Genomic DNA, 27,642 nt, shown 5'->3' on the forward strand with positions numbered 1-27,642 from the left:
GTCATACCACAAGTATGCATGCCATCCAAAGACATTATTAAAACCTTCCAAGTCCAAAATATCTGTGTTTTCAAGAAGCAGCCATTCTTTCAGCCAACAAAATGCAGCTGATTCATAATAAAGCCTGAGGTCTGGCAGGGCAAATCCACCTCTTTCTTTAGCATCAGTTAGTATCTTAAATTTTATTCGGGGCTTCTTGCCCTGCCAGACAAATCTAGAAATATCTCTCTGCCACTTCTTGAAACAATCCACTTTGTCCAAAATTTGCAGTGTTTGAAACAAAAACAACATTCTTGGCAATACATTCATCTTTATCACAGCAATTCGGCCTAGAGCTGTTAACGGAAAGGGATAACCAATTAAAATTGAAGGAATTTCAAGAAGTAAAGGAAAGGTAACAGATTGGCTACAATATTTCCAATTAAATGAAGTATTCAAAAATGATGAAAAAAATCACCTATGTAATTTCAAATTTACAGAGATAAATAATAGAAAGATATTAAATTATTATCAAAAAGGTACAATGTATTGTTAGAATGGAAACTAAGGATGAAGAGGTCAAGTGTATTATGACAAAGTGGGCAAAAGACGTGGGACATAATATTCAGATGACAGATTGGGAAAGACTATGGAAGAATGATAAGGCATGTACCTTACTTAAAGAGAACTATATTGTTACAGAAATTAGGGGGGGGCATCTTTAAAGTTAAATGCTACAAATATTATGCCTGAATGTATCCTTTCAACTTGACAGCTCAGGGAAGTTACCTAGCTTTTAAAATAATATAAAATCAACTCCTTTGCCAGTGTACTCCATTCCAAAGCTATTTTCCCCTTGAAAAGGGACTCCAGGAAGTTCCCAGAGGTGACAATTGCTGAGCTGATTGTTGGCCAAGGGAAGCCTAATCCCCTCACCAGACCCCATCACCAGACTTGCCTTGGGATCCAGACATGCAAAGGAAGTTTTATTGTACTTTGGGTGGTGGGACTTCAGAGGTGTTTGCCTGGGCTCATCTTATACCTGGGTCTTGCCCTGACATATCTGCTTATGCTAATCTTGTACCAAGGACTTGTCTGGACATGTTTGCCAAGGTTTAACTAGTGTAACCCCTTTGTGACATGTCAGTGATGTAGCAATGATGTAGCAATGATGCTGTACGAACTGTATTCTGGGATATGGTGGGAAAGTTTTAAATGTCTTTGTCACCCCATCCTCTGGGTTCAAAATTCCTCTTTGAACCTGTTGCACAATAAACTTTAGTCTACAGCTATTTGCTCCGGTTGGTGGCTGGACTCCTTCCTTTATTCCTCAGGGACCCGCGGTCTCTGCGGGCTGACAAGCTGGGTGACTGAGCAGCCTCACACCTAGATTTTTCCATAACAATATGAAAATGATGTATAGGTGGTATTTAATTGGCAAAAATGTATAAAACAAGGGGAAATAAGTGTTGGAAATATAAAGTAAAAGGTAAGTAAAGGTAAAGGGTAAAGGTACCCCTGCCCGTACGGGCCAGTCGTGACCGACTCTGGGGTTGCGCGCTCATCTCGCTCAAGAGGCCAGGAGCCAGCACTGTCTGAAGACACTTCCGGGTCACGTGGCCAGCGTGACGAAGCTGCTCTGGCGAGCCAGCACCAGCGCCGCACACGGAACGCCGTTTACCTTCCCGCTATAAAGCGGTACCTATTTTGATGGGCTTACCTCCAAGTACTATAAGACATTGAAAGACTATCTGATACAACCGCTGATGGAGGTAGGCAATGAAATTTTGGAAGGGAAGAAGGCGCCGGAATCGTGGAAAGAGGCTTTCATCACATTGATACCTAAGTCAGAAACTGAAAAGACACAACTTAAGAACTACCGTCCCATTTCCCTTCTAAATGTGGATTATAAAATTTTTGCAGACATTTTAGCAAGCAGATTTAAAAAAGTCCTAAATGAAGTAATTCACAAAGATCAGGCAGGCTTTCTCCCAGGCAGACATTTGTTTGCTAATACAAGGAACATTATTGACATTTTGGAACTTCTGCAAACAAATATTAATACAAAAGCTGTGTTAATTTTCATAGATGCGGAGAAGGCCTTTGACAATATCTCCTGGAAATTCATGAAGAAAAATTTGGAAGGGATGGGAGTGGGACGGGGATTTGAAAATGGGATAGATGCAATCTATTCAGAACAGAAGGCTAAACTGATAGTTAACAATGTGGTGACAGAAGAATTTAAAATTGAAAAAGGAACACGTCAAGGCTGCCCTATCTCCCCTTTGTTATTTATTTCTGTCCTGGAGGTGCTCTTGAATATGATTAGAGGAGACCGGTTGGTTGAAGGAATATGGGTCGGAGAGAAACAGTACAAACTTAAAGCTTTTGCAGATGACTTGGTCTTGACATTACAGGAGCCAGAATCTAGTACGAAAAGAGTATTACAATTAATTCAAGAATTTGGCCGGGTGGCGGGATTTAAATTAAACAAGCAAAAAACTAAGGTATTAGAAAAAAATTTGACAGTTATAGAGTCAGAAAGGTTTCAGAAAGAGACAGAGTTAAATGTGGTTAAAAAAGTAAAATACCTAGGGGTAAATATAACAGTTAAAAATCTGAGTCTATTTAAGGACAATTATGAGAAATGTTGGTCAGAAATTAAGAGAGACCTAGAAAGTTGGACAAGATTGAAACTTTCCTTGTTAGGCCGCATCGCTGCTATAAAGATGAATGTATTGCCAAAAATGCTGTTCTTGTTCCAAACTTTGCAAATTGTGGACAAAACAGAGTGCTTTCGGAAGTGGCAGAGAGATATTTCTAAATTTGTCTGGCAGGGCAAAAAGCCCAGAATTAAGTTTAAGATATTAACTGATGTGAAAGAAAGAGGGGGCTTTGCCCTGCCAGACTTAAGGTTGTACTATGAAGCCGCAGCTTTCTGCTGGCTAAAAGATTGGCTGCTTCTTGAAGACACTGATGTATTAGATTTGGAAGGTTTTAATAATGCTTTTGGTTGGCATGCATATTTATGGTATGACAAGGTTAAGATTAACAAGACTTTCAAGAACCATATTGTCAGAAAAGCAGTGTTTAATGTCTGGACAAAATACAAAGATTTATTGGAAAACAAAACTCCAAGGTGGCTTTCACCATTGGAAGCTAAGGCCCGGAAAAGACTCAATATGGAGGCCAATTGGCCGAAGTATTGGGAAATATTAGAAAAAGACGGAGATAATTGGAAATTGCAGAGTCAGGAGAAAATGAAAGACAAAGTGCGAGATTGGCTACATTACGCTCAGATTAAAGAAGTTTTTAAACTTGACAAAAAGCTAGGATTCCAGGTGGAAAAATCGAAGTTAGAAACGGAACTGTTAGAGCCTAAGACTAAGGTACTTTCAAAAATGTATAACTTGCTGTTGAAGTGGAATACACAAGATGAAACGGTTAAATCGGCTATGATAAAGTGGGCACAAGACATTGGATATAATATTATGTTTGAGGACTGGGAGAGGTTGTGGACTACTGGGCTGAAGTTTACTGCATGTACTGTTTTGAAAGAAAATGTTATGAAAATGATCTATAGATGGTATATGACCCCAGTCAAACTCGCAAAAATATACCACTTGTCTGATAACAAATGTTGGAAATGTAAAGAAAATGAAGGAACATTCTTTCACCTCTGGTGGACTTGCCCTAGAGTGAAGGCTTTCTGGGAAATGATATATAATGAGTTGAAAAAGGTATTTAAGTATACCTTCCCTAAGAAACCAGAGGCCTTCCTTTTGGGTATTGTCGGCCAGAACGTGTTAAAGAAGGACCGAACATTTTTTATGTATGCAACAACAGCAGCAAGGATACTTGTCGCGAGGCATTGGAAAACTCAAGATCTACCCACACTGGAAGAATGGCAGATGCAACTGATAGACTATATGGAATTGGCTGAGATGACTGGCAGAATCCGAGACCTGGGAGAAGAGACGGCGGAAGAAGATTGGAAGAAATTCAAGATTTATCTACAAAAATATTGTAAATTGTATGAATGCTAAGAAGGATGCGAGAGTATAAATAACTGGGCACCATTAAGCTAGATGAAGTGAAATATGAAGATAAGTTAAATTTAAGAAAGGATAAAAAATTTTGGAAGTTCTAGGTTATATTTAAATCTTTCATGATTTGAACAAAGGATAGTTAAAAATTAGAGATATAATTTTGGAAAACTAGATAACAAGAGTAGAAATAAGGGGATAAATTTGCTGGAAAAAAATTTATAACAGGAACGCAGGAGCGGGAGATGTGAGGGAGTCCAAAGAAGTGAAGAGAACTATGTTAAGAGATGTTATATTGTATTGTTTATTGGCACTGTAATTTTAAACAAAATTGTTAATAAAAATTATTTAAAAAAAATAAATAAAGCGGTACCTATTTATCTACTTGCACTTAGGGGTGCTTTTGAACTGCTAGGTGGGCAGGAGCTGGGACCGAAAGACGGGAACTCACCCCGCCGCGGGGATTCGAACCGCTGACCTTACAATCAACAAGTCCTAGGCACTGAGGTTTTACCCACAGCGCCACCCGCGTCCCTAAGTAAAAGGTACGTTTTATCATATGTGGAGGCAATGTAAGGCTATTTTTAAAAGGGGGGAGATATATAAAGAATTGAAAAAAAGAATGTTAAAAATAACCTTTGTTAAACAACCAGAAGCTTTCTTACTAGGTATCACAGGAATGGATCTACGTAAAGAATACAATAATTTGTTCATATATGCAACAACGGCCGCTCAGATATTGCTAGCCCAACACTGGAAAGAAGAAAAAGTCCTCACTGAGGAAGATTGGCAAATTAAGTTAATGGAATATGCAGAAATGGCTAAATTAACTTGAAAAAATAGAAATTAAGATGATAACAAATATAAAAAAGAATTGGAAATGATTATTGCATATTTACAAAGGCAATGTATGCAAGTTAATACATTAGCAGAATTTTTTTTAAAAACACACTTGAAATGTGATAGACAATGTTTAAATTTGGAGGTAATTAGAGATATCCTTTATTGACATACATAAATGAAGATGATATAAAGGAACCAAGAGAGGGAGTGGAGAGAAGTTGGTGGATTCAAATAATCCCACAGTGTGGATTTAATATTGATTGTGTATACAGTTGTTATAAATGTTTTATTTTATGTTTGTTTTTCTTTAATGTAATGATTTTGTTTGTTTGTTTCTGTAGGATTTAATAAAAATATTATTTTTTTAAAAAAATTGAGACCCAAATTCTGCCACTGTTCCAGGCACTTACCCAGGGTTCGTGTTTCCTTTTGGAAATGAGCCACAGTGGAGACTGTGGCGTCTTTATGAGATATGGCTTATTTAGATATATATACAAGCTGAGCCTATGATGGAGGGATTCACAGCATTAACAACCCAAAAAGGTATTGTTTCTCCCATAGCCACAGCCTTGGATTCAAACAGAAATCAAACATTGCTCTGAAATGTTGCCCTTACTCTCTCCAGCATGCTGCCTTTCTTCTAGGTCACATCACTGCAAACCTCAACTCTAAACTGGTTTTATCCTTCTAACTAACTGCAAGCTGAGAGAGGGGCTGCACTCATTTGCCATCTCACACAGAGCCCCTTTCCCTTAATGGCCCATCATGCAGGCTCTCACCTCAACACAGGAAGGTAGCCAGGCTTATATTGTAACACTTGCTGGATCCAGGCGTTAGAAGGGTCTCACATACAGCCTACTTCTCGCCCCCCCCCCCACAACACCCCCCAAAAAAAACACACACCTCATCACACTAATATTGAATAAATTTGTGACTTAAGAAAAGCATACAAATGGTAATAGGAAAAGGTCAAACCACTATTTAAGGGTAAAAAAATCCCACAACTTATTTATATAAGCAGGATGCTCCCTTCATAACTGTTGTGATTTGTGCTAATTTGTAAGGTTCCAAAACTGATGTACAAAATATTTATTAAGAAATAGCCTTCAGTATTGAAAGATAATAATTAAGCAACAATGGTGAGAGAAAAAGAATGGTGCATAAATACCATCAGCTGTACTGAAAATATATTCTACCATGTAAAACTGAATATTTGTCTCTTCTTTCCTATTTAATCAAAAAAGGCCCACAGCCTCACCTGGTGGAAATCAGTATATCTGCATGAAACTGGCTTTTATATTACAATTACCATTTTTCTGTCATATACTTCTTTTATTTTATTATTAATTCATTAAAATTTGAGGGGATCATCACACCTAGACCTTATATGCTTAGTCTTCTTAAAGTTGCTACCCTGTTTTAACTTGCTAACTCACAGGTTGTTTTCAGCATCTGCTTTGAGATCATGACACAAGAAGAAAATGAAGCTAGTATGGGTGACAAGCTGCTTTCAGTTTCTGATGGCAAAGAGACAATCTATTCCCTGTTCTTCAAGCATTGAAGAGATCTAGCAAGCTTGTTGGGTGGAAATAGATCTTCCATTTTACAGTCTCAGGATGGAATTATATGTTCTGCTCAAAATGGAACTAGCACCAAAATGTAGCCCCACATTGTGTTCTCCCCATTTCACCCTATAACATTTAGGTTTACATTGTCTTTTTTTTTTCCACTTCCGCTTGAGGTGCCAAGGAAGATGGCTGACAATACCATCGCTCCAGCTCCCACAGGGTAATTAGAGGCTGAGATGGGAGTAATCAGCCTCCCAAATTCTTCCTGGGGAATGGGAAGATGCAGTCTCATCTGCGGATGCCCAATAAACCACCCCCAAGTTTGTAAAGAAGGAGGGGGTGGGGGCACTGGATGGAAATCCCCCCAGGGAGTTTGGATCTCCTGGACTCTGTCGCCGTGAGCGCACCAAGTTCCATTACTTAAGATGAAAAATTGGATTTAAGTTTTGGACATGCTTCAAGTGAGGAGGGGAACATTAATCTGCCAATTAAGCCAGCCACTGAGGTGCGAAAAGAGACGGAGTGGAAGAAGGATAACATCTAAGCATGGGGAGTCCCAACAAAAAAATTATAATTTAGGCAGAATATTTGGACTATTTGATATGTATTTGTATAATTTAGAACATTCAATGTGATTTGATTGGATTGTTAAAATGGGAAACTTAATAAAAATGATTTAAAAAACCCAAAACATTTAGGTTTACTTTTCCGCGTGGTTTCCCTGCCTTGCTCCTACAGTGGTATATAAAATGGTGTTGGGGAAACATGATACTATGCTACAGGTAAGCCTGCCTAAACATTAGGGAGGATAACTTTTCTTTGTGGTAGATCAGAAGACACCTCATGTCATGCTTACAGACTTCCCAAGGGCATCTGTGAAAACCAGAAGTTGAACTAGATGGGCCTTTGGTCTGATCCAGCAGGAATCTTCTTATGTTTATACTTTAATACAAAGTACACATGCTTCTTGATGTTGGCTCCATTAGAATACTAATCTCTATGGGATATACCATAGTAGAGGCCATGTGTGTGTACTTCTTGCTCACCCATCATACATTTTAATTAATGCATTTTGCAAGTAATGCCATGAGAAGAGCATTCCTGGGGACCTCTTGTAAGCAGCTCTGATCTTTGGGAGGAAGAACAGGGTATCAGTGCAATCAATACATAGACAAAGGGGAATCAAACAAGCTGCAATTCCAGCAAGCTTTTATCTTTTAAACATCTTTTTAGAAAGGATTAAGCAAAATTAGAATGCACAACAGACTGAATAAAGGTGATTAAAATCTCTATGCTATGATCCATACTCCTGTCTCTTTTAACCTGCTTCCCAAATCATGCTTTGCTGAAGTAGCAGAAGGCGTTCTCCTACCTCTTTACACATCTGCACAGATTTTCTCCCTCCGTTTTCTCCCTTTTTTATTTCTTCTAATTGCCAGGAGGGGGGCATGGTGACTGTTGCAGAAGAAAATAATCCCCTTCAACAATCACACAGCTCCATAGCAACCAGGACGTCAGCATGAGACAGCTGCAGGTTTCCATCCTAATTTCTGCCCTTCCTCGGGATCTGAAACATTTGAGGTGAGCAAGCAATGTGTGTGTCATGGGAAATGAGAATGATGGACAAAAGCAGTGGTTATAAAGGGAGATATTTCTCAACACAGTGACTGCAAAGGTAGGGTGTGGTTGTGAACAGCTTTGTTTTTTAGATGGAATGCTTTTCCTTTAATTTTGATGCTGGCTATGCTGTGGAAGAGGGTGGCTGGAGAGCTGGAACAGGAGCTGATGAAATTATTTATTTGCCAGCCTGGCAATTACTTTTGAGGCATGCAGAGCAGGTTCACTCACCAGCCGTCCTCCAGAGACCCCATTGCTGTCTTTGGTGCTGCAGGTTTTTTGATCTTTTTTTTAATGGCAAAAATGACTTCTAAAAATGGAAATGGTGGAAGTGGGGAATCACAGAATAATATACTCTTTTCTTTGACAGCAGGCAAGTACTGGTAAAAGCAGAGGGTTGGAAATAAAACATTTTCTTGAGGTGGGCTATTTCTGTTGCGTAATAAACCGGCAGTTTTGGCCACAGATTTACCTGCTTAAATAAAAGGCAGTTGAGGGCGAGCCATGTGACCCATTTCTCATGTGATCAGTTCCATTAGCAACAGGGAGGGAGGATTGTACAAAATATTGTCTCCCTTTTAAACCTCTGTTGGATTAATGTGCAGGTGTAGATGTCTTCAGAGCAACTGTGAACATGTGTTTGATCTACGATACAGTGAGTGACAGAAATCCTAATGGAAAACCCATCTGAACTCTGGATTATACTTAGAAGCAGGTATGGCTTATTCAACCTTGAAAATTGTTTGGTTAAAGAAGGGAAGGACAGCTCTCTCAATCTTTGAAACAGCAATCAGATTTGCTGCTGAATTCATTTGTTGCTTTTTTTGAGCATTGCTAGTCTGCTTTTTAAAATCCATCCTGGCAGAGCTGAATAAGAAAAAAAAAAAATTGAAATACACCCCACCCCCTGTTTAAATAGAAATTTGCCCCTTAAATACATAAGAAAGGTGACTTCACCAGTGATAATTTTACTTGGTGCAAAAATAGTGATTAAACAGAAATTTGACTTAAGCTAAAAGAACTACAAGCCCTTTTATCTTTCACTAATGGGCTTCCATATAGCCACAGGTGTATGTGTTCTCTCCCTTCATTGTCTTATAAATATGTCTTTGTGTTCCATAGTTGCTATTTTGCTCTCCTGATTTTAGGAGTGACACAAAATTTGAATGCATAAAGTCCTAGGTTCAATCTCCAGTTCAATCTCTAATTCAATGAAAGAATGTGCAGGAAAATAAACCCCAGCTGGAGAGCTGCTGCCCCTAAGAGTAGGAGCAGGCCACACTGGGCCAGCAGGACCAATGGTCAGACTCTGCACAAGGCAGTCCTATAGCTGGTCTCCTGTTGCAAGCAGGTAATTGCAAAGGTGGACTTATTGCATTTGAGCAAAAGTAAATGCAGGACAGGAAGTTTATACCAAGCAGCCAATTTATTTCTTCTAATTAGAAGGATGGGAAAAAGTAAAAAACAAACAAAAAGTGAAAATCCTCTTTTGAAAGCTTAAGCTCTATGTCCTCATGACAACTTCCTCCAGTGACTGGAGGAAGTGGAGGCGAATTCCATGTATCTTGGGAAATGTAGCAAATGTTTGTGGGTTTGAAGCTACAGGCACTGATGCAGAATGCTGGATGGAAGCTGGTCTGTTCCTGAAAGGAAGCTGTTAAGAAATAACAAGACGTCATTAAAAATTTGTCACTGAAATGCCAAGCATATTAGAAGTCTTACAAACAGGGTAGTTTTACCAAACTTGGACCCTTGTAGGTTTTGCTGGGGGGGAATTGCCTCAACAGCATTAGAACAAGAACAACAAGGTTATAAGATATAAATTTAATGAATTGATAGTAACAACAGCAGCAAGAAACTCCACAGAAGACTGTTAACAAACTCACTACTGGATGATTCCCTACTGAAGGGTAGCTATCCTTCAACTAAATTTTGGATTGGAACAGTGAGCTAAAATCAGTAAACCATCTTGGTTAATTCAAATCCCGGTCCCGAAATTACAATTTAAACACCATCCCTGGAGATGAATGAGGCCCACTTGCCCTGCCACCACCCAGCTCACTGTGGCCCTGAAGCCTTCCCTATTCCCCCTCTCGTTTTTTGTCTTCCATTCTCTCTCTCTTCCTCCCTTTCTCCTCCTCTGTACTTTCCTCCGCCCCTGACACTTGAAACGCAGCTGCTGTAGCTTCCCAGGCCCCCGGATGCCGCAGGAAGGACAGGCCTCCCCCATCTCCAGCACAGCAGTGTCCTTGCTGTTGCCATTGTTGCCACTGCAGCAAAATATTACAGGTACTGAGTGATTCTTAAACATCACAGGAATTAAATATTATTGGCATGAAGTGATTACAGGCATTTACTGACTCGTCTTATTGAGAGAAGTTGCTCCTGAAAGCTCAAATCTCTGCACTCTCTTGCCAATAAAACTAATCTGATTGGTTGTAGATTCAGGACAGACAAAAGAAAAGTATTTCTTCCCACAATGGATATTAAGCATATGGAACTTGCTGCCACAAGATACGGTAACAGCCACTGCCAGTGCTTTTTTCAGGAGGTACTCAAGGGTATGCAGTACCGGCACCTTTTTGTTGTTAAAAAGTGTGGCACTTACTGTAACAACTTCATGGCGAGTACTGTCACCTGTTTTTATTGGGGGGGGGGGGACACAGGCCACGGGCACTGATGGCTTCCAAAGTAGAGTTAGCAAACTGCTTGGAGGACTGATCAATGGCAGTTCCCTCCATGTTCAGCAGCAGTCTACCCTAAGAGAGAACAAAAAATGTGGGAAGGCTTCATGCCTTCAGGAAGCTTGTAGGCTTTTTGGAAGTGTACGACTGGTAATTGTTAGCAAGAGGATCATGATCTGTTTTGTGGGGGCAATTTACATTAAGGCTTTGAATGAATGCTCAAATATATTTTAAATTCATGAAAGCAAGTGATTAATCAAATGAAAATTATTTTATTTGACTGAGAATATTTTCTTTCTACAAACTACATCAATCATGCAGGCAAGAAAAATGTGGTGCCAAAACAAAGGAATTTATGCTGAATCAGAGCTGGCTATTCTGTGACCCTGCAGCCAGTCAAGGATGACCTGACCAGCGTAATTGCAACGAAAATGTGACCAATGGCAACAAGCTGAAGCAACTGAGCTTCCTATATATTCCTCTGAAGAAAGAAGCAGGTTTGACATCTCCGAATAAGTCTTTGAAAGAAGATGATTTTTGCCCAAAGTAAATTGCGTGTCTTTGGTGAGTCAGCATGTAATGTTTTCAGCTCAGACCACAGAAGAACTCATAAAGTCATGTCTTTTATTCTGATGTATAATTTATACATGAACTGTGCTGCTGTTAAATATAGTGATGCAGGTAGCTTTGCATCATGATCCTCTGCATAATGACTCAGAATTAAGTCCCACTGAGGTCAATGGAGTTTGCTCCAAAGTAGGTGGATATAGGATTGCACCCTTAGGATACCTGTATGTAGAATATCTATATATAGGGATGTGTTTAGAGAGGAACTTAACGGTTTTATTCTGAAGATTTTTGCCAGAGAGATTTGAACCTGGAGTGGGATGCAGTATCCAGAAGGGAGGCCACAGCCTGTAAGAAGCAGAGCCGGCTTGGCCATTGGGCACGGTGAGAGCACTGCTTCAGGCAGCAAAAGCATCCCAGGCAGCAGACCCACCAGTAGAGAAATGCAACCGTTAGCAGCACCATTTTGGACAAGGGCATGCCAATGTCACCAAAAAACAGCATGATCTTGCCCCCAATCAGTGCTCCCTGAGTGGTGGGTGCAGCAGGGCACATGGTGGCAGCAGAGCAAGGGGCCTGAGCAGCAGCAGCAGCAGCAGCAGCAGCAGCAGCAGCTCCACTTTCTGTTTTGCCTCAAGCAGCAAATGGGACGGGCTACACACCACTTGCATTGCTTAAAAGTGTAAATAAAACAGAAAGACTCATAGAATCATAGATTTGGAAGGGACCCTGAGGGTCACCCAGTCCAACTCCCAGCATTGCAGGAATCTCAGCTAAAGCATTCATGATAGATGGCCATCCAACCTCTGCTTAGAAACCTCCAAGTAAGTAGAATGTCCACTGTCAAACAGCTCTTACCATCAGAAAGTTCTTCCTGATCTTTAATCTCCTTTGTTGTAGCTTGAAGTCAGTGGCTCTCAAACTTTTTTCACAGGGCCAAACTTTCAGAACAAAAATTTTCTCATACCACACCAAATTTTTAATTGATAAACAGTGCTTGATTTATAATATAGAACACAACTACTTTATAAGGTGATCATGGGACACCCAAAAAACAATGTAGCTATATAAGAACAAGAATCATTCTCTAAATATAATTATAAATGTGTCCTCTCCAGCAAACGGCGCTTCTGGTTACAACTAAGATTGTCCTCAGTATCACTTGATGCTCTTGCTCTCTTTTTGAAAATATATCTATCCATATTCTGCAAATAAATAAAAATATTTTGATACTATCCTATAGTACCCTGAAATGTTTAAATGTTTCTTTGATTGTCCTTGAATCTTCCCTTCACCTTTGCCATCCAGGATGGAGCTCCACACCTTTTGAGAACTAGTGCTTAGTAGGATTAGGGCAGTGGACTCAGCTAGGATTAATCCAGTATATATTTAAAGACAAAATATATTGTTCTTTACTAAGAGTGCTTTCCCCCACCCCATTCAGACTAACACTTGGCCTTCTCTCTCCATGCAGCCCTTGGAAGCAAAGGCTGAATATGTTGCTTGCCCATGATATGGATACCAACGCTGCTCTACTTCTTACCCCAACTTCAGGGCTGCTACTGCAGCAGAACCGCCACCATGAAGAAACCTCTAGCCCTCTGGCAAGCAATGAAATGATTGCTTTACCCAAGGAACACGGGCTTGAGAAAAATGGTACAGCCTCACCGTATGAGTTGATGCAAGGAGAGATCATAGCAGCCAGCCTGCTTTTTGGAGCTTTATGGCTATTCTCCATCTTTGGAAACTCCCTGGTTTGCCTGGTGATCCACAGGAGCAGGCGGACTCAGTCTACCACCAATTACTTTGTGGTCTCCATGGCCTGTGCAGACTTACTGCTCAGCATAGGGAGTGCTCCATTTATGTTTCTTCAGCTAGCCTCTGGGAGCTGGGCACTTGGGAGCATGATGTGTAAGCTAGTAAGATATTTTCAGTATCTCATACCCGGTGTCCAGAACTACGTGTTGCTTTCCATCTGTGTTGACAGATTCTATACTATTGTCTACCCGCTAAGTTTCAAGGTATCCCGGGGAAAAGCCAAGAAAATGATTGCAGCATCTTGGATCTTCGATGCCGCACTAGTGTCTCCAGCTTTCTTCTTTTTTGGGTCAGGTTGGGACAACCATTGCAACTTTTTCCTGCCATATTCTTGGGACGGGGCTCTTTATGGTACCATCCATTTGTTGGTGGCTTTTCTGATTCCATCTGTTCTGATCATCCTTTTTTACCAAAAAGTAATAAAATATATTTGGCGGATAGGTACAGATGGTAGGACGGTTCGGAGGACTATGAATATAGTTCCGAGAACAAAGGTGAAAACTATCAAGATGTTCCTAATGTTAAATTTGCTTTTTCTGCTCTCGTGGCTCCCATTTTATGTGGTTCAACTTTGGCATCCACTTGAGACAGACTACAGAAAGAGCTCCTTGGTCTTTATGTCAGTCACTTGGATATCCTTCAGTTCCTCTGCTTCAAAGCCTACATTGTACTCTGTGTATAATGCAAACTTCAGGAGAGGGATGAAAGAGACCTTCTGCATGTCCTCTATGAAATGCTACCGGAGCAATGCATATACCATCACCACCAGTTCAAAGATAGCCAAAAAAAATTATGTTGGGATCTCCGAAATCCCTGCACCAGCCAAAACTGTTTCCAAAGACTCCATATATGATTCATTTGATAGAGAAGCAAAAGAGAAGAAGCTTGCCTGGCCTATTAATTCAAACCCAACAAATACATTTCTCTGAATAATTCCAGTCCTTTCAACAATTATTTGCACAGTTGGAGCAAAGAACTATGAAAAGATTTGATCTATTTTGAGCTGGGGGGCGGGTTTGCATACAATTTGGCCGGGAGAATAAATGTTTTCTTAAATCCACTGATTTATTGTATACTGGATGTTTTCTGTTTTTGTTTTAAATAACTATTTCATGCTCTCTGAATTTAAATTTATTTTTCAACTGATGGGAGTACTGCAGATTGAACTGTTAATGTAAAAAGCAGTAAACTCATCAATTACTTCACAGCACAAGTGTCCTGCTAAAGACAGACCATCTTGTTATGTCTCTTCTATTAGGCCTTTGGGGGATATGTTGGGGAGCCTTTTAAGAGATCTAGAGCCAAGTGGTTTTCACCCTTTCCCAATCTAGAAGTTAAGCGAGAGGATGCATCTTGACTGTAGTGTGTAAGCATGTAAATGCACACACATTGGCATGAAACGCTAGTGCACTGCTTCCTTTCCCCCATCCCAGGAATAATCTACACTGACAATAAAACTTGCTAAATGCATTTGACTTGCAGCTACTCCTCAAGTAAAGCCAGATCCGTTCCGAGTTTAAACATGGGAGGATCTCTGAGAATTGTGGTCCTATGACAAAGGCTAGGGAAACACCTGCACAGATGGCTATGCAGCTGTGGTCATATAGCGGAGTGGGCATCTGTGGCCCTGTCTCCTGGGAGGTCCATCGGTACACAAGGCCTATGCATTTTGAGGAAAATGGACCTGTGAAATGGGGGCTTCTAGCGAAAGGATTGTCAGAGCCTCGTGACATGGGACCTTGATGTCACCGTTATAGACATCCTTTGAAGTAAGGCTGCCACAACTAATCAAAGGCATCTCCAAAAAAGATACCTTTGGCACGATCTGGTCTCCCTTTTTCTCTTTTATTGAAGAACAGGATATTTTAATGCCACCATCATCACAGAGGTGTTTGTGGATGGGATATATTGATTGAAAATGTCTAGCCCACCTGATCTGTAGTTGGGTTCCTATTTGGCAAGCTAACATGCCAGTGATGTGGGATTGAGAATCGGAGTGATCATTTTGTGATATTATGGCAGTGGACAAAGCTGTATACTTTTGAATAAATGTTTATTTAATTTTAAAAAGAAGAAAGCCACCACTGACCTTTTCTTCATTGCAGCACCTCCTTAAAGCACATTAGTTTTTTCTTATGCTTTGGGGGGAGGGTATTTTATTGTTTGTACCCTGCCCTTGGATTTACTTTGACAAAAGGCAAGCTTGAAATATGTTAAACCAAATAGTAGGTTATGAAAATAGGGGAAGGAATAAATTAATTCCTCTTCTGCTTCTGATCCAATTTCTTCTAAGAATCCTAATAAAATTATAATAGGATCTAAAGAAATTCATAGTTCCGCTCTACACATTCTAGGCTTTGCAGGCACAATGTAAACCCTGAATTAATGACTATCCTATGCTGATTGAAACACTCAAGTATAGATGTTGTAGTCTGGGGAGGCTGGGTGCTACCTTGGTAAGATGCCTCCAAGGTTGTTTTTTTAATTATTTCAGCTAGGGAGTGGCCCAGCCCAGGGAAGAGAAACCCCCTTTCACATTTTACACATGTGAAGGAAAAGGGGGGGGGGATGCCTCTTAGTTCTGCCACAGCAGGACACAGCTTCCCACTGTCCAACGCATTGATTCACGACAGACATGGATGCTATTCCCCATCATTTCTTCATCAATGTGGGTAATATGACCTTCTACTTGTCAGAATCCATTCATTTGTTGATTTATAGCACCTATGTAGCTTTCATTTATTTTAATGGAGCCCAGTCATGTTAACTGGTATTCACAACTTTCTATGGGCTCTCAGATATCTCCCACTGGGCATTCTTGTCATTCACCTTAGTACATCTAGTGAAGCCTTTGTGCATCACATATAACTTCCCTGGATCCTGAAACCCTGAGATCCAGCCTTCACTGAGAGTTAACGAGGAAACCTTCTTGCAGCCCTAGATTTTTCCCTGCACAAGAAAGAAGCATGGCAACTAAGATGTGCAAAGTGCTATACTAGAGGACACCCTTAGATGGGTAAGAAAACCTGCCTTCAATCTCTTACACAAGATGGGCCAGTGTATGAAAGCCCCAAAATATGTAACTTTAAACACGTGAATGCATTTAATGGACTGATTTTCCCTTAAATAATAACAGTCACCATGACGAAGGCAAACAAAGTTCAGACCAGAGAGTGTATTGGGGAATGTGGGGTTAACGTTTTTATATCTCTGCCAGTTCCACCAAAACCTCCCCTCCCACGTTTGACCCAAGATGGGAGCTTTCATTGACACCCTTGTTAAGGGGTGGGACAGGTCAGGTCAGGAATATACTAAAAGCACTTAAGGTCATAGCTGTTCTGGCCCTGAAGTGAAGAGGACAATGTGCAACACAGTCCTTCTTTCTGCCCCCACCCTATGAAGAGCTTTTTGTTACCCCTGCTAATAAAAAGTGAACAAATGTTTGAAGTTACATCCACTTTAATATAAAACAAGAAAGGACAGACTTGGGAGTCTTACAAGAATTTAAGTGTTTTCTTCACAGCAAATAGATGTGAGTGATCAAGACATCAAGCTGAAAGAGATTAAATTTTCCCTTTCTGATGCACAATGCTACAGTCAGACTCCAAATCAGAGCTTTCCAAACTGTGTGTTGCAACACATTAGTGTGTAGGTGTGTCACGTGAACAATCTCATAAGGGGTTAGTTTGACCTCGAGTTTGCTAGTAAAACTGAATTATTGTGTCACGAAATGATGCATGTCTAAAAAGTGTGTCACCAACATGAAAAGTTTGGAAAGCTCTGCTCTAAATGGAGTCTGCAGGGCATCCTGCATCAAAAGCCCTGCATGGAGTCAGCCTGTTATAATACATCTACTCAACAAGCTGCCTAAAATACCCACCCCACCCCAGTTCACCCTCTCGTTAATTTGTGTGCGGTCCCGCTAATGAAGTCACTTCAGCAAGAGCAAAGTCAATGTGATGAGAGATAGGCAGACCATTTCTCTTCCTCTCTTTCTCCAGCTGTCAGCCAGCCAGGTGAGAAATGCCATCCCACCCCATTCCCACTCAGCTGCTCCTTTGGTGGAAGCAAGGAATAATGCATTAGGTTTTGACTCAATGATAGTATCAATAAGCAGGTTCCAAACAGGCACACAGTTACACAAGCTAAAGAAGTCTAAAGCAAAAGGGTGCCTGTTCAGATACACTCCAGCAGCATTTTACTTTCAAGGAGATAGTTTCACTTGGGTGTAAAAAGGGCCATCTCATGTCACGAAATAATGAACCTTGAAAGACTTAATTTAATAGGTCAAATTAATCCATGGCTGGTTAAGCCTGCAGTAGGGGAGCCTTAAGAAGAAGAAGAAGAGGAGTTTGGATTTGATATCCCGCCATTCACTCCCTTTAAGGAGTCTCAAAGCGGCAAACATTCTCCTTTCCCTTCCTCCCCCACAAGAAACACTCTGTGAGGTGAGTGGGGCTGAGAGACTTCACAGAAGTGTGGCTAGCCCAAGGTCACCCAGCAGCTGCAGGTGGAGGAGCGGAGACGCGAACCCGGTTCCCCAGATTATGAGACTACCGCTCTTAACCACTACACCACACTGGCGTAGTGGTTAAGGAGTGCCGGCATGTGGCATGCCTGAATGGGAGGAGGATGGCCAAGAGTCCTGACTGTGGCATAGAACAGCAATTCACCAACTGTGGGAATAGGGCTCACAAGCATGGCTCCATTTTTATAAAGGTACGTTTAAGCCACTATGTGGGACGTCTTCACCACCACTCTCATGCTGCTCAGTGCAGAGCGGTCCTGTGTGGGGCTGCCTTCCCCTGCTCTCTACCAATAAGTGGACAGTGACATCATCCCAAAGGAGAAATGGGACACAGGGGGCTGCTAATGGAGCTTGCCCCAGAGCTGGTGGGTGTGGGAGAATCCCAGGAGTATTGGCATGGCCCAGCCAACACAGTGCCATCCCCGATCCCTGGATGACTGGGCAAAAGGGAGGGTGGGAAGCCATGTTAACTGGGCTGCCCTGGAACTGCAAGGAGAATGCCTGTCCATTAATTCTGCAAACAGAGATATCTTTTTGAAAAAGAATGGAAAGTCTCCCTTCAAGCTTGATTTAACAATACACTTATTTACAGTTCACTGCCTGTCAAATGTCTGGGAAACATTGACTGAGGCCTGGTCTACACAGGTGGCAGACTGAGGTGACAGAAGGACTTTAGCACTATAGACAGTAGGTGGGACATACTGTTTTTGATTGGTTCCTTACTACCAAAAAAGCAAGCACACACCTAGCATAACAGCCCATTCCCACCTGCACCTGTGCTAGTTTTTTGTCTGCAGGGAGTTTTGCATAGGAATGTACGCAAAAAGCATCTCACAGACATGATAACACTTGTATGCTTAAAGCAACCCCGTAGAAAGAAAGTCAATATTATCCCTCTGAATTGCCTTGCCTAGGGGAATTCATAGCAGAGGCGAGATTTGAACCAGGGACCTCCTATTCTTAGCCACAATGCTGCACTAGGTCAGACATAACAGAAGTGTAAACCCGTGGGAAACTGGAATTATTATTACAACATGGACCACAGATAAATACCATACACATAACAGACTACTTTGATGCCAGATGGCCAAGATCTCAGCCTTTGCTGCACATGGTTTCTTAAATAGCCACTCCTATGAATACTAAGGGGACGCAGGTGGCGCTGTGGGTAAAAGCCTCAGCGCCTAGGGCTTGCCGATCGAAAGGTCGGCGGTTCGAATCCCTGCGGCGGGGTGCGCTCCCGTTGTTCGGTCCCAGCGCCTGCCAACCTAGCAGTTCAAAAGCACCCCTGGGTGCAAGTAGATAAATGGGGACCGCTTACTAGCGGGAAGGTAAACGGCGTTTCTGTGTGCGGCTCTGGCTCTGGCTCTGGCCAGAGCAGCGATGTCACGCTGGCCACGTGACCCGGAAGTGTCTCCGGACAGCGCTGGCCCCCGGCCTCTTGAGTGAGATGGGCGCACCAACCCCAGAGTCTGGCAAGACTGGCCCGTACGGGCAGGGGTACCTTTACCTTTACCTTTATGAATACTAAACAGAAAAATCCAACACATAAACCATGAGCAATTATAACAGCAAGGTCGGAAATTTCCTTCACTGTCACAGCAGAAATATCTACATACACGTAAGTTGTAGTTTGTATATCTATATAACAAACTGGGTTTTTTTTAAGTTGTAGGTTTAATTCTGTTGTTGGCTTGCCATTGGGTTATTTTGGTAATTCACCTCAACGATCCAGTTCTTTGCTGCTGCAGCATTGCCACACATCATAGTGGAAGGGAAGCTTAGCATAAGGACTACAAATCAGTGTTGGTAGTATAAAATAGGGACTTTGATCTTGGCTGTTCCACCTTCACCCTGGAAGAGAAATAAAATACAACAATATTTTATGGCTATTCACAATTTCAACCAGTCAGCCAAGAAATCTTATCTACATTTGTTATAGCCAGCATTAAAATATCTGACAGAAGGTTAAAGAGCCATTTGCCAGTGACTCAGTTTCTGTAGGAGTGAGATAATCCTGATGACCCCTCTGCCTTTGCTCAGTTCAAAATACAACCCACCAAGCATGTAGTGGTCTGGCTTGCACAACATGCTAAGCTAAAACTGTATCTTAGTATGAATGCATGTGCTCTGAGAAAGGAAATAATGGCTGATTTGCTCCTCCTTTGGGTAATTCTGCTGTACTAAATCATCGCTTGGCTCCTGGTTTAGCTTTCCACACACTAACCACACCCTGTAACCCAAACCCAAGTTTTTCCAAAGGTGGTGGTTTGCCTTGGAGAACTCAACCGGGTTCAAGCACCATGCTAAGGCAAGTCATGGCTTAGGACTGCAGAAGAGCAAAGAGGCTTTTATATTCTGTCTAGTAACCCACTGTGAGGCATAGGATTGGCCTTGCGCAATCAACCTTTCCTTTAAGGCTGTAAGTCCTCACAGGAGCACTCCTGACCTTGTGGGTGCCCCAGCTGGGGCTCAATTGCCCAGATTACGGGACCAGAAGGAGCCCTAATCACCACAGGTAGCAGCCGTGGAAGGATCCAGCCCTGCCTGGTTGGGGTTGGCCAGTATAAATGATGCAGAGAGCCTGGATGTAGAGCTTGGGCAACATAGTTGATGTTGCTGCATCACGGACCAGACACAGCTGTTCCAGGGGCTCCCCATGGCTGGAACAAGAAATTTGGTGATCTGATGCTGTATCTGGTTTGTCTGGGTGAAGGTCTTGTGGGGACAGTTTATTTGGGATTGTTTCTATGTGTAAGAGAGTGGTTCATTGATTGGGGAAGTTTAGAAGTTTATTTTGTTCAAACAAAAGTTTTCCCCTCAATTAAGTGTTTTATTGTCTATCAAAGATCCATTAAAGAACCTGTAATTGGCTAGGCAAAACAAGAACTTACATGTAAGTGTGCTTAGGTAGGTACTGACTAGAAAATTTGATGGACAAAAGACAGAATAGCCTTCTATTTTTAATTTGAGGGGCCTGCACCCTATTCTTCAGGCAAAAGCTTCCCATATAGTGGCTACCAAAGGGAGAAGTGTGCACATGTGCACATACACAGAAATAACAAATCCATGGTTAGAAAACCAGGGGCAGTCAGACAAAAACAATACATAAAAACTGGACCTAGAAGGTCAGGGCAAATAAAAAGGTCTTCACCTCAGAAGACATCAGGCAGCGGCACTGGGAGTCCAGGTGTCAGAACTGAAAAAGCCATATCACTGGTCACTGCCCAGCTCACCAGAAAGGCCTCTGAGACCGATCACGGAGACCAAGAAGACAGGAAAAGGCAGACCTTGAGCTACCCTGTCCCTCAACCCGTTTTTTAAAGCCCTTAAGAAAGCACCTGGAATTTTCTAAGCTCTGTGAATGAATTAAAAAATAACTTGGCCTCCCCGCAGGTTCACAAATTAATAAAAAAGGGAATGGGTAACAAAGAGAAAAGCACTCAAACAGCTTCTCCTTCACATCTGCTCAGCCAGGGTCTCACAGGACAATCCACGATTTTGTGATGGACCTATGCTGTTATTTTCACATTACCCTATTAATAAGCCTCCAGGTAGGCATGTTCTTTCTAAATGTAAGTTGCTGTACAGTGTGTAGCACTTGAGGCACTTAACAGTAAGACTATATGACCCCTCTTCCCCATCTGCACATCTTGGTCTACTCTCGTAGCCATAAGAACCTTCATAAACTAGTACTTACAGGAACTGTGACTGTTTGCATCCATCTTTGAAGCCTTGCCAACCTTGGCCATGTTCTGCTGTGGTTTGCTTTGCTCTTCCCCGCTTAGCAGAGCTTTAATTTCAGAGGGGATTTTCCCTTGATCCATTGCTAAGCACCACTGCTTGTACTAAAAACACAAACATAAAAATAAACTGGATTGCAAAAGCAGAGGGCTGCACTTTTTTACTTTCAGTTGTGATCATTAGAGTTCTGTTGTTCAATAGCAAAGATTAAAGCCATGGCTATCATCAATCAGCATGTAATTAGTTCTATTGGGAAGTTGCTTGAGGAAGACGTTCAGTCTGCCATGTTCCTCCCCAGAAGTGTTGACATTTATTAATAATGGAGAGTCTCTTTTTGTTTTTTTTATGTAAAAAGGAAGATGAATTAATCTATTTGGGTTGGAAGACTGCGGAGATACTGCCTAACAGAAGGCAGATCAGCTTGGTGTCATTCTAGAGTGAATATTTTGTTTTGTGTAACTGACAGATGGAAAATCAGAAGTCCCTTTTATTTTTCTTCTCATCTTTTCTTTTCTTCTTTTTTTGGTTTTCCTTTGTTTTGTTCTCTCTTTCTCTGTTTATTTTTGTTTTTATTTAGATTAGTTTCTTTCCTTTTCTTGTTTTAGGAAAAAGCTTTAATAAAATCTTATTTTTAAAAAAGAGAATTCTGCTGTTGTACATGTGTGATTATTGGATTGGGGGTGTGGAAATGTTCATCAGCAGGGCTATGTGGCATTGCAGCAAGTTCTTCTCTTGGTTGCTTGTCTGTTGGTCACTTGGCAAGATTTTCTTCTTGGTCAAGGACCATATTTTCAGTGTCCTGCGAAGTTTCTTGCCAAGTGGCAAAAATGGCAGAATAAAGGATGACAAAAAAATCAATAAACCTGGCAAATCTGCTTAATTTAAATAGTGTCAAACTTTTATTGGAGTTTAATTTGGATTTGTTTGTTTGTTTAAGTACACACAACTCTGTTGATGTACAGGGCATCTCACTTTTCTGTCCCAACAACCCTTATTCGGCTACAGTAATTACATTCTGCCTTTCAATAAAGAGTTTTCAAATCAGCTTTCATAAGAAAACTGGGTAATAATTAAAATATCTTAAAAATCATATCCTGTACGAGTTTTCTGTTCTCTTCCTTGAACAGGACATGCCTTCAGGCATGTAAGCATTTCCAAGTAGAAAGTGGCAACTCCCTGCTTTCAGACACCTAAGCAGAGATCCTGGGGACATGACGACATTGGCCACAGGGGAAAACAGCATACAGTGGTACCTCTGGTTGCAAACAGGATCCGTTCTGGAGCCCCGTTTGCAACATGAGCAGAACACAAGCTGCGCCTGTGCGTGTGCGGGTTGCCGCTTCTGCACATGATGTCATTCTGAGCGTCTGCGCAGGCACGAGTGGCGAGGTCCGGAAGTAACCCGTTCCGTTACTTCCAGGTCGCTGTGGGACGCAACCTGAAAAGATTTAACCTGAAGCAAACGCAACAAGAGGTATGCCTGTACTTGCATGAACGCACACAACTCAGAAGCTGTTACTATGCTCTAGACCCAAAGAACGGACTCAGAACTGGGGCTAAGGTGGAAAAGAGAAAAGGCATATTACCATTTCCAGCTCTTCTCTAAGGGCGCATATGGCTCTCTCTCTGCTTGAAACCAGCTCTTCCAGGTACTGGTACCTCAGCTTCTTCCTTGCCCGGCATTCTCTCGCGCTCTGCCGGCTCCTCTCAAGTTTAGCTTTCAAATCTATTTTGGCTGGTTTGCGGCCCCGTTTCCCTGGTTTCTTCACTTTCCCTCCAGCCACCTAGAAAGCAGAAACACCTTTGACTTCGGTCAGGGCAGTATCAGGAAGAGTTATCCGTGCTGGTTCCTTCAAAATTCCTAACAGGGCCGAATTTGGTTTGAGAATGTTTGTGCCTCGACTGCGCTCCTGCTGCCTCCTGGGGCCTGAAAGCAGAGCGCCTGGGACACCCGCAGGGATTCAGGCATGTACAAATTTGATAGGGAAGAAGAATGTTCTGGCTTGGAGAGACGCCCTGCCTTCCAGTCGCCTTCCTCGGGGGGGAGGGGGGGTCCAAGCAACTCCCACGACCCCCGGCTCTCAGGCCCGCTGGCCGGGGGACGAGAGTTGTCGTCCAGCAGCTCCTCGGCCCGCCGCCGCCGCCTCCCGGGACGGAGAAGGGCCGCCCCCCCCCCCGCGGAGCCCCGAGCAGCTCGACGCGGCGCCTCCACTTACTTTGCTGTCGTCCATGGGTGCAGCCCAGCGCCTCCCGCGAGGGACAAGGCCTCCGGAGCCCCGCCCGCCGGCCCTAGGCCGCCGCTTCCGGCTCCTGGCGGTGACGCTCTTTGGCGCGAGGGGCGGAGAGTGAGGCGGGTTGGGGCGGCGGGCAGGTCCGGCCAGCCCAGTGCATTTCGGGAGCTGTAGTCCCGCTCGTCTGCGTCCTCCGCCCAGCAAGACGGAGGAGGGGCGTCCCAGCGCGCGAGACGCGGCTGCGTAATGACGTAGGATATCCTGGAGGGGGGGTGGGAAGTCGGAGGGGAAGACAGACTCGGAAATCAATAGGACCTGAGCAGATTGGGGAACTGGGCGCCAGCTAACAAAGGGAATTTCAGCAGGGACCAATGGAAGGTTCCGCACTTAGACAGGAAGAACCGGGTGCGCAAATATAAGTTGGGGAACACCTGGCTTACCAGCAGTACATGTGAAAAGGATTTAGGGTCTGGCGGGACCCCAAGCTGAACATGAGTCAACAGTGTGATGGAGCAGCAAAAAAAGCTAACACTATTCTAGGCTGCATCAACAAAAGTCTTGTCGGTATAGATCAAGGGATGTAATAGTAGCACTCTATTCTGCCTTAGTCAGACCACACCTGGAATACCGTGCCCAGTTCTGGGCACCACAGATCCCTGCATTGCAGGGGGGGTTGGACTAGATGACCCTCGGGACCCTTCAAGCTCTAATATTCTATATCCTATTATTCTAATTCAAGCAGTGCAAACTTAAACTGTGGAACTCACTCTTGCAGGAGGCAGCGATAGAGGCTTAGACAAATGCATAGAGGAGGAGAGGGCTATTGATGCCTACTAGCCAGGATGGCCAATGGAAATCCTTATTATATATTTTATGTGGCTGTTTGTCTGTATATATTTTAAATTTTTATATATGGATGTTTTATGATGGCGAAGAAGGCAAAAATGAAGGCACTAATCTGAATCTGTGCCTCTTAGGAGATACAGAAATGTGATGTTTATGTGTATGTTTTTTGTTATGAAAGTGATGCCAGTTGCAAAGAAGAATATGTTTCCTGTTCTGCTCCCTTTTAATCATTTTGTATGTTACCGGAAAAATCCGAGGGCTCCCTTGGACAAAAAGTAAAGACACCAACCAGAGTAAATTGGAGCAAATCAGCAGCCTGTAGGCTTGGCCTTTATTGAACTGTTGCAACAGGGTGTTCCCCTCACTTGCAGGTGAGAGAAAAGACACAGAAAAATGGTGTGCAAGACCTTATAAAAACTTTTGAAATTCCCCTCCTCTAGGTCAAGCCCACCCCCAGAAACATCATGCATACATTACAGAAAGGAGGGGTTGAGGGAGGAGTTGTGGTGGTAACCTGAGTGTCCTGTCACCTGGCTGGTTCCCTTCTCTCCCCCTCCCCATGAGTCACTTCCAGGAGACAAAGGAGAGTTTGCAGTTTCCTGCCTCCTGAGGGAAGATCTGATCATTGTCCTTTGTTCCAGTCCATGCTGAATCCACTCCCATATGCAAGTTCTTTGTGATCTTGATTGTCTTCTGTCTAGGACCATCAGGGTTGGCATAGCAACTGGGCAGGGCTCCTGTGGATGTGCTGGTATGCTCAAGGGATTATGGCTGCCCTGTATCAAACCTTCCCCATTTTGTATTCCTTCCTTCATGAAGTAAAATAAAAGTGGAACAGTGCAAAACCGATGTATGGTTGATTTTCTATGAATTTATAACAGAAGCATAGCGTATGTAGTGTGAGTGTGAATGTGTGTGAAGTTTGTACAAACTGAATGATTGGGGTGGGGGGTTCCTGCTACAGTAGATGAAAAAAATGTGTGTTTTTTCAGATACAGCTTTTACATCTTCTTGACAAGCTGGAGCCAAGATTCCCTGTTCTACCTATTAAAGATAACAGATTCCTAGCCTCCTCTGCACCTCATCGCCCTAAAGAAAACAACTTTTGTCCGAAAGTTTTGAATGTAGCAGAAATAAAAGTATAAAACCTCCTGCACATTCATGCCCCATCTTTGACATTCACAGGTAAAGAAGTGACATCCTCAAAATGGAAAAAGGGTGACCGAAATAACCAAGGGGGTGGAGTGAAAGATTACAGCATTTTTGACTAAGTGATGATACTTCATAGAGGGCAGAGCCTGGCTGTGTCTTGAGGCTCAAGGTGAAGTATATTAAATCAGGCAGAAAACCCCAGACCAACAATGTTCTTTCTGCTGCTCCCCTGTGGGGAAATGTGCTCCAGGTCTCAGAAGCCCAGTTATGTCACCCCTTGCCTGCAGGAGCTGGCAGCCCTTCACCCCTTTTTGAACACCCTCCCTTGTGGAGTGTTCCCTCAGCCTCCTCTCCTCCAGGCAGCCCCTGGTGTCTGAGCCAAACCCCCCCCCCACCCCAATGAGAGGCTCCTCCTCCACACACACACACACCCGGGGCCCGGGAAGAGGATTCCCCCAGCCTTAGCTGCCCTGACAGATACTGGCCAAAGGTGAATTGAGGCCAGCAGCTTAGTCACCCTGGGAGGCAGCAGTGGACACTGCTGGGCCAGCATGGCAGAAAGACTCCCCTTTGGTGCGGGGGACTCAACTCCCAGGCAGGCATCGCACACAGCAAGCACAAGAAAGGCCAACAAGGCGCCTGCCCAGCCTCCCATTTGTCCGTCTGTTCCCAACAGCAAGAGCTAGTGGTATCATGGGCCAGGAGTCGGCTTCACCTGCTGAGCAGCAGCCTGAAGGAGCAGAAGGCAAAGTGACTCCACCTTCTGCTGATCAGCCTTCTTGCTCCTGATGAGAACCAGCTGGTTCCAGCTTTCTGAAGCAGGGTTTCCAGCCTCAGTCAGTTGCTGGAAACAACTTTCCTCGTTCCTGACCAGACCTTGCTGCTTCGTGCTCCTCGTGACCCTCGGCTTTCTTGAGCCCCGGATCGTCTGACTACATGAACTGAGATACTTCTGATCTTAGGACTGGACTGGACCTTGTATACGGACACTGCCTCCAGGAAAGTACCCCCCTGAGAGTTGGCTGATTGGCTGGCTTCTCCCTCCATTGAGGTCTGCCGTGGTTGGCAGCACAGGACCACGACAGGTGGGCTGGCTGGCTGGGCTCCCTCACCCATTTGCTTGCTTACTCCGAGGCCACCTCAGCTCCTGGCAACCAGCATCCCATGGACAGCCCCAGAGGCACCTTCGCCTGGGGAGCTTGTAGCCAGGGCTGCTGCAACAAACAGCCACAGAAGTCTTTGGGAGGCAGAGATGCGAGAGGGCATCAGAGGAGGGAGGGAAGGAAAGAGGGACAGAGGCCAATGTTGCCCGCGGCACCCCTGACCAGCATTCAAGGCACTCCTGGGTGCCACAGTACACTGGCTGAAAACCACTTGCCTACCCTACTACCTCTATCCACTGACCCTGTGGGTCCTCCTGCCATCTCTTAGAGAACCTTAGAAGATAGATAAAGCCATGATACTTGAGGTCATATTCTGACAACTGACAAGGTTGCTTGATGGTGGAAGCATAACACGGCATAAATATGATCTGGAACATGCTTCCGAGGATGCCACCAAAATAAATATATTTTTGATGAGCTCTTGCCCCTGCCCTCCGCTCTGGAGGGGAGGACTAGAACCAATGGATTCAAGTTCCAAGAAAGGAGATTCCAACTTTCTGATAGTAAGAGGTGTTCCACAGTGGAAGGGTCTCCCTTGGGAGGTGGCGGACTCTCCTTCCTTGGGGCGGCCCTCTGTCACGGATGTGATTCAGCTGAGACTTCTGTATTGCAGGGGGTTGGACTCGATGATCCTTGGCTCCTTTCCAGCTCCATAGTTCTATGACAATACTAACAGTTTATGAAATTCTCATCCCTTGGGATTAATGCATAATTGCATTTATTGTATAGGAATCATTTGAAGGAGCAGAGATTCTAACACAGCATAAATTACGATGTTTGCAGTATGTCAACAAGAAATTATGTATTTATTAAAATAATTAAAATAATTCTCCAACATAATATTGCAAAACTTGTG

At 43.2% G+C, this 27,642-nt stretch overlaps 2 protein-coding genes and 1 long non-coding RNA gene across 9 annotated transcripts; 2 read left to right on the forward strand and 1 right to left on the reverse strand.

Moving 5' to 3' along the window:
• The first annotated feature begins 4,487 nt into the window (after nucleotides 1-4,487).
• On the forward strand, nucleotides 4,488-18,796 carry GPR19 (G protein-coupled receptor 19). Of its 5 annotated transcripts, XM_079975362.1 has the most exons (5): nucleotides 4,488-4,570; nucleotides 7,876-8,017; nucleotides 8,659-8,768; nucleotides 11,059-11,301; nucleotides 12,779-18,796. In XM_079975362.1, the coding sequence occupies exon 5, from the start codon at nucleotides 12,801-12,803 to the stop codon at nucleotides 14,049-14,051; it is 1,251 nt and encodes a 416-aa protein (XP_079831488.1). In that variant the 5' UTR covers nucleotides 4,488-4,570; nucleotides 7,876-8,017; nucleotides 8,659-8,768; nucleotides 11,059-11,301; nucleotides 12,779-12,800; the 3' UTR covers nucleotides 14,052-18,796. The 5 variants fall into 5 exon arrangements, with proteins under 5 accessions (XP_079831488.1, XP_079831490.1, XP_079831489.1 ...); XM_079975363.1 differs by lacking the exons at nucleotides 4,488-4,570; nucleotides 7,876-8,017 and adding an exon at nucleotides 8,024-8,111; XM_079975365.1 differs by lacking the exons at nucleotides 4,488-4,570; nucleotides 7,876-8,017; nucleotides 8,659-8,768 and adding exons at nucleotides 8,024-8,111; nucleotides 10,230-10,342.
• A 476-nt stretch (nucleotides 18,797-19,272) lies between these two features.
• CREBL2 (cAMP responsive element binding protein like 2) lies at nucleotides 19,273-26,685 on the reverse strand. 3 transcript variants are annotated; one of them, XM_079975519.1, is made up of 4 exons: nucleotides 26,599-26,685; nucleotides 22,981-23,178; nucleotides 21,351-21,498; nucleotides 19,273-19,504 (listed from the first exon to the last, which is right to left on the reverse strand). In XM_079975519.1, exons 1-4 carry the CDS (start codon nucleotides 26,668-26,670, stop codon nucleotides 19,500-19,502), a joined length of 423 nt encoding a protein of 140 aa, XP_079831645.1. In that variant the 5' UTR covers nucleotides 26,671-26,685; the 3' UTR covers nucleotides 19,273-19,499. The 3 variants fall into 3 exon arrangements, with proteins under 3 accessions (XP_079831645.1, XP_079831644.1, XP_079831646.1); XM_079975518.1 differs by having other exon boundaries at nucleotides 26,500-26,685; XM_079975520.1 differs by lacking the exon at nucleotides 26,599-26,685 and adding an exon at nucleotides 23,611-23,725.
• Nucleotides 23,919-26,478, forward strand: LOC307215821. Its single transcript, XR_013838643.1, has 3 exons — nucleotides 23,919-24,709; nucleotides 25,439-25,656; nucleotides 26,300-26,478. It is a non-coding gene; the product is annotated as an uncharacterized lncRNA (long non-coding RNA).
• Nucleotides 26,686-27,642: the final 957 nt, after the last annotated feature.

Source organism: Podarcis cretensis (assembly GCF_951804945.1).
Source record: "Podarcis cretensis genome assembly, chromosome: 5".
Taxonomy (NCBI): Eukaryota; Metazoa; Chordata; class Lepidosauria; order Squamata; family Lacertidae; genus Podarcis; species Podarcis cretensis.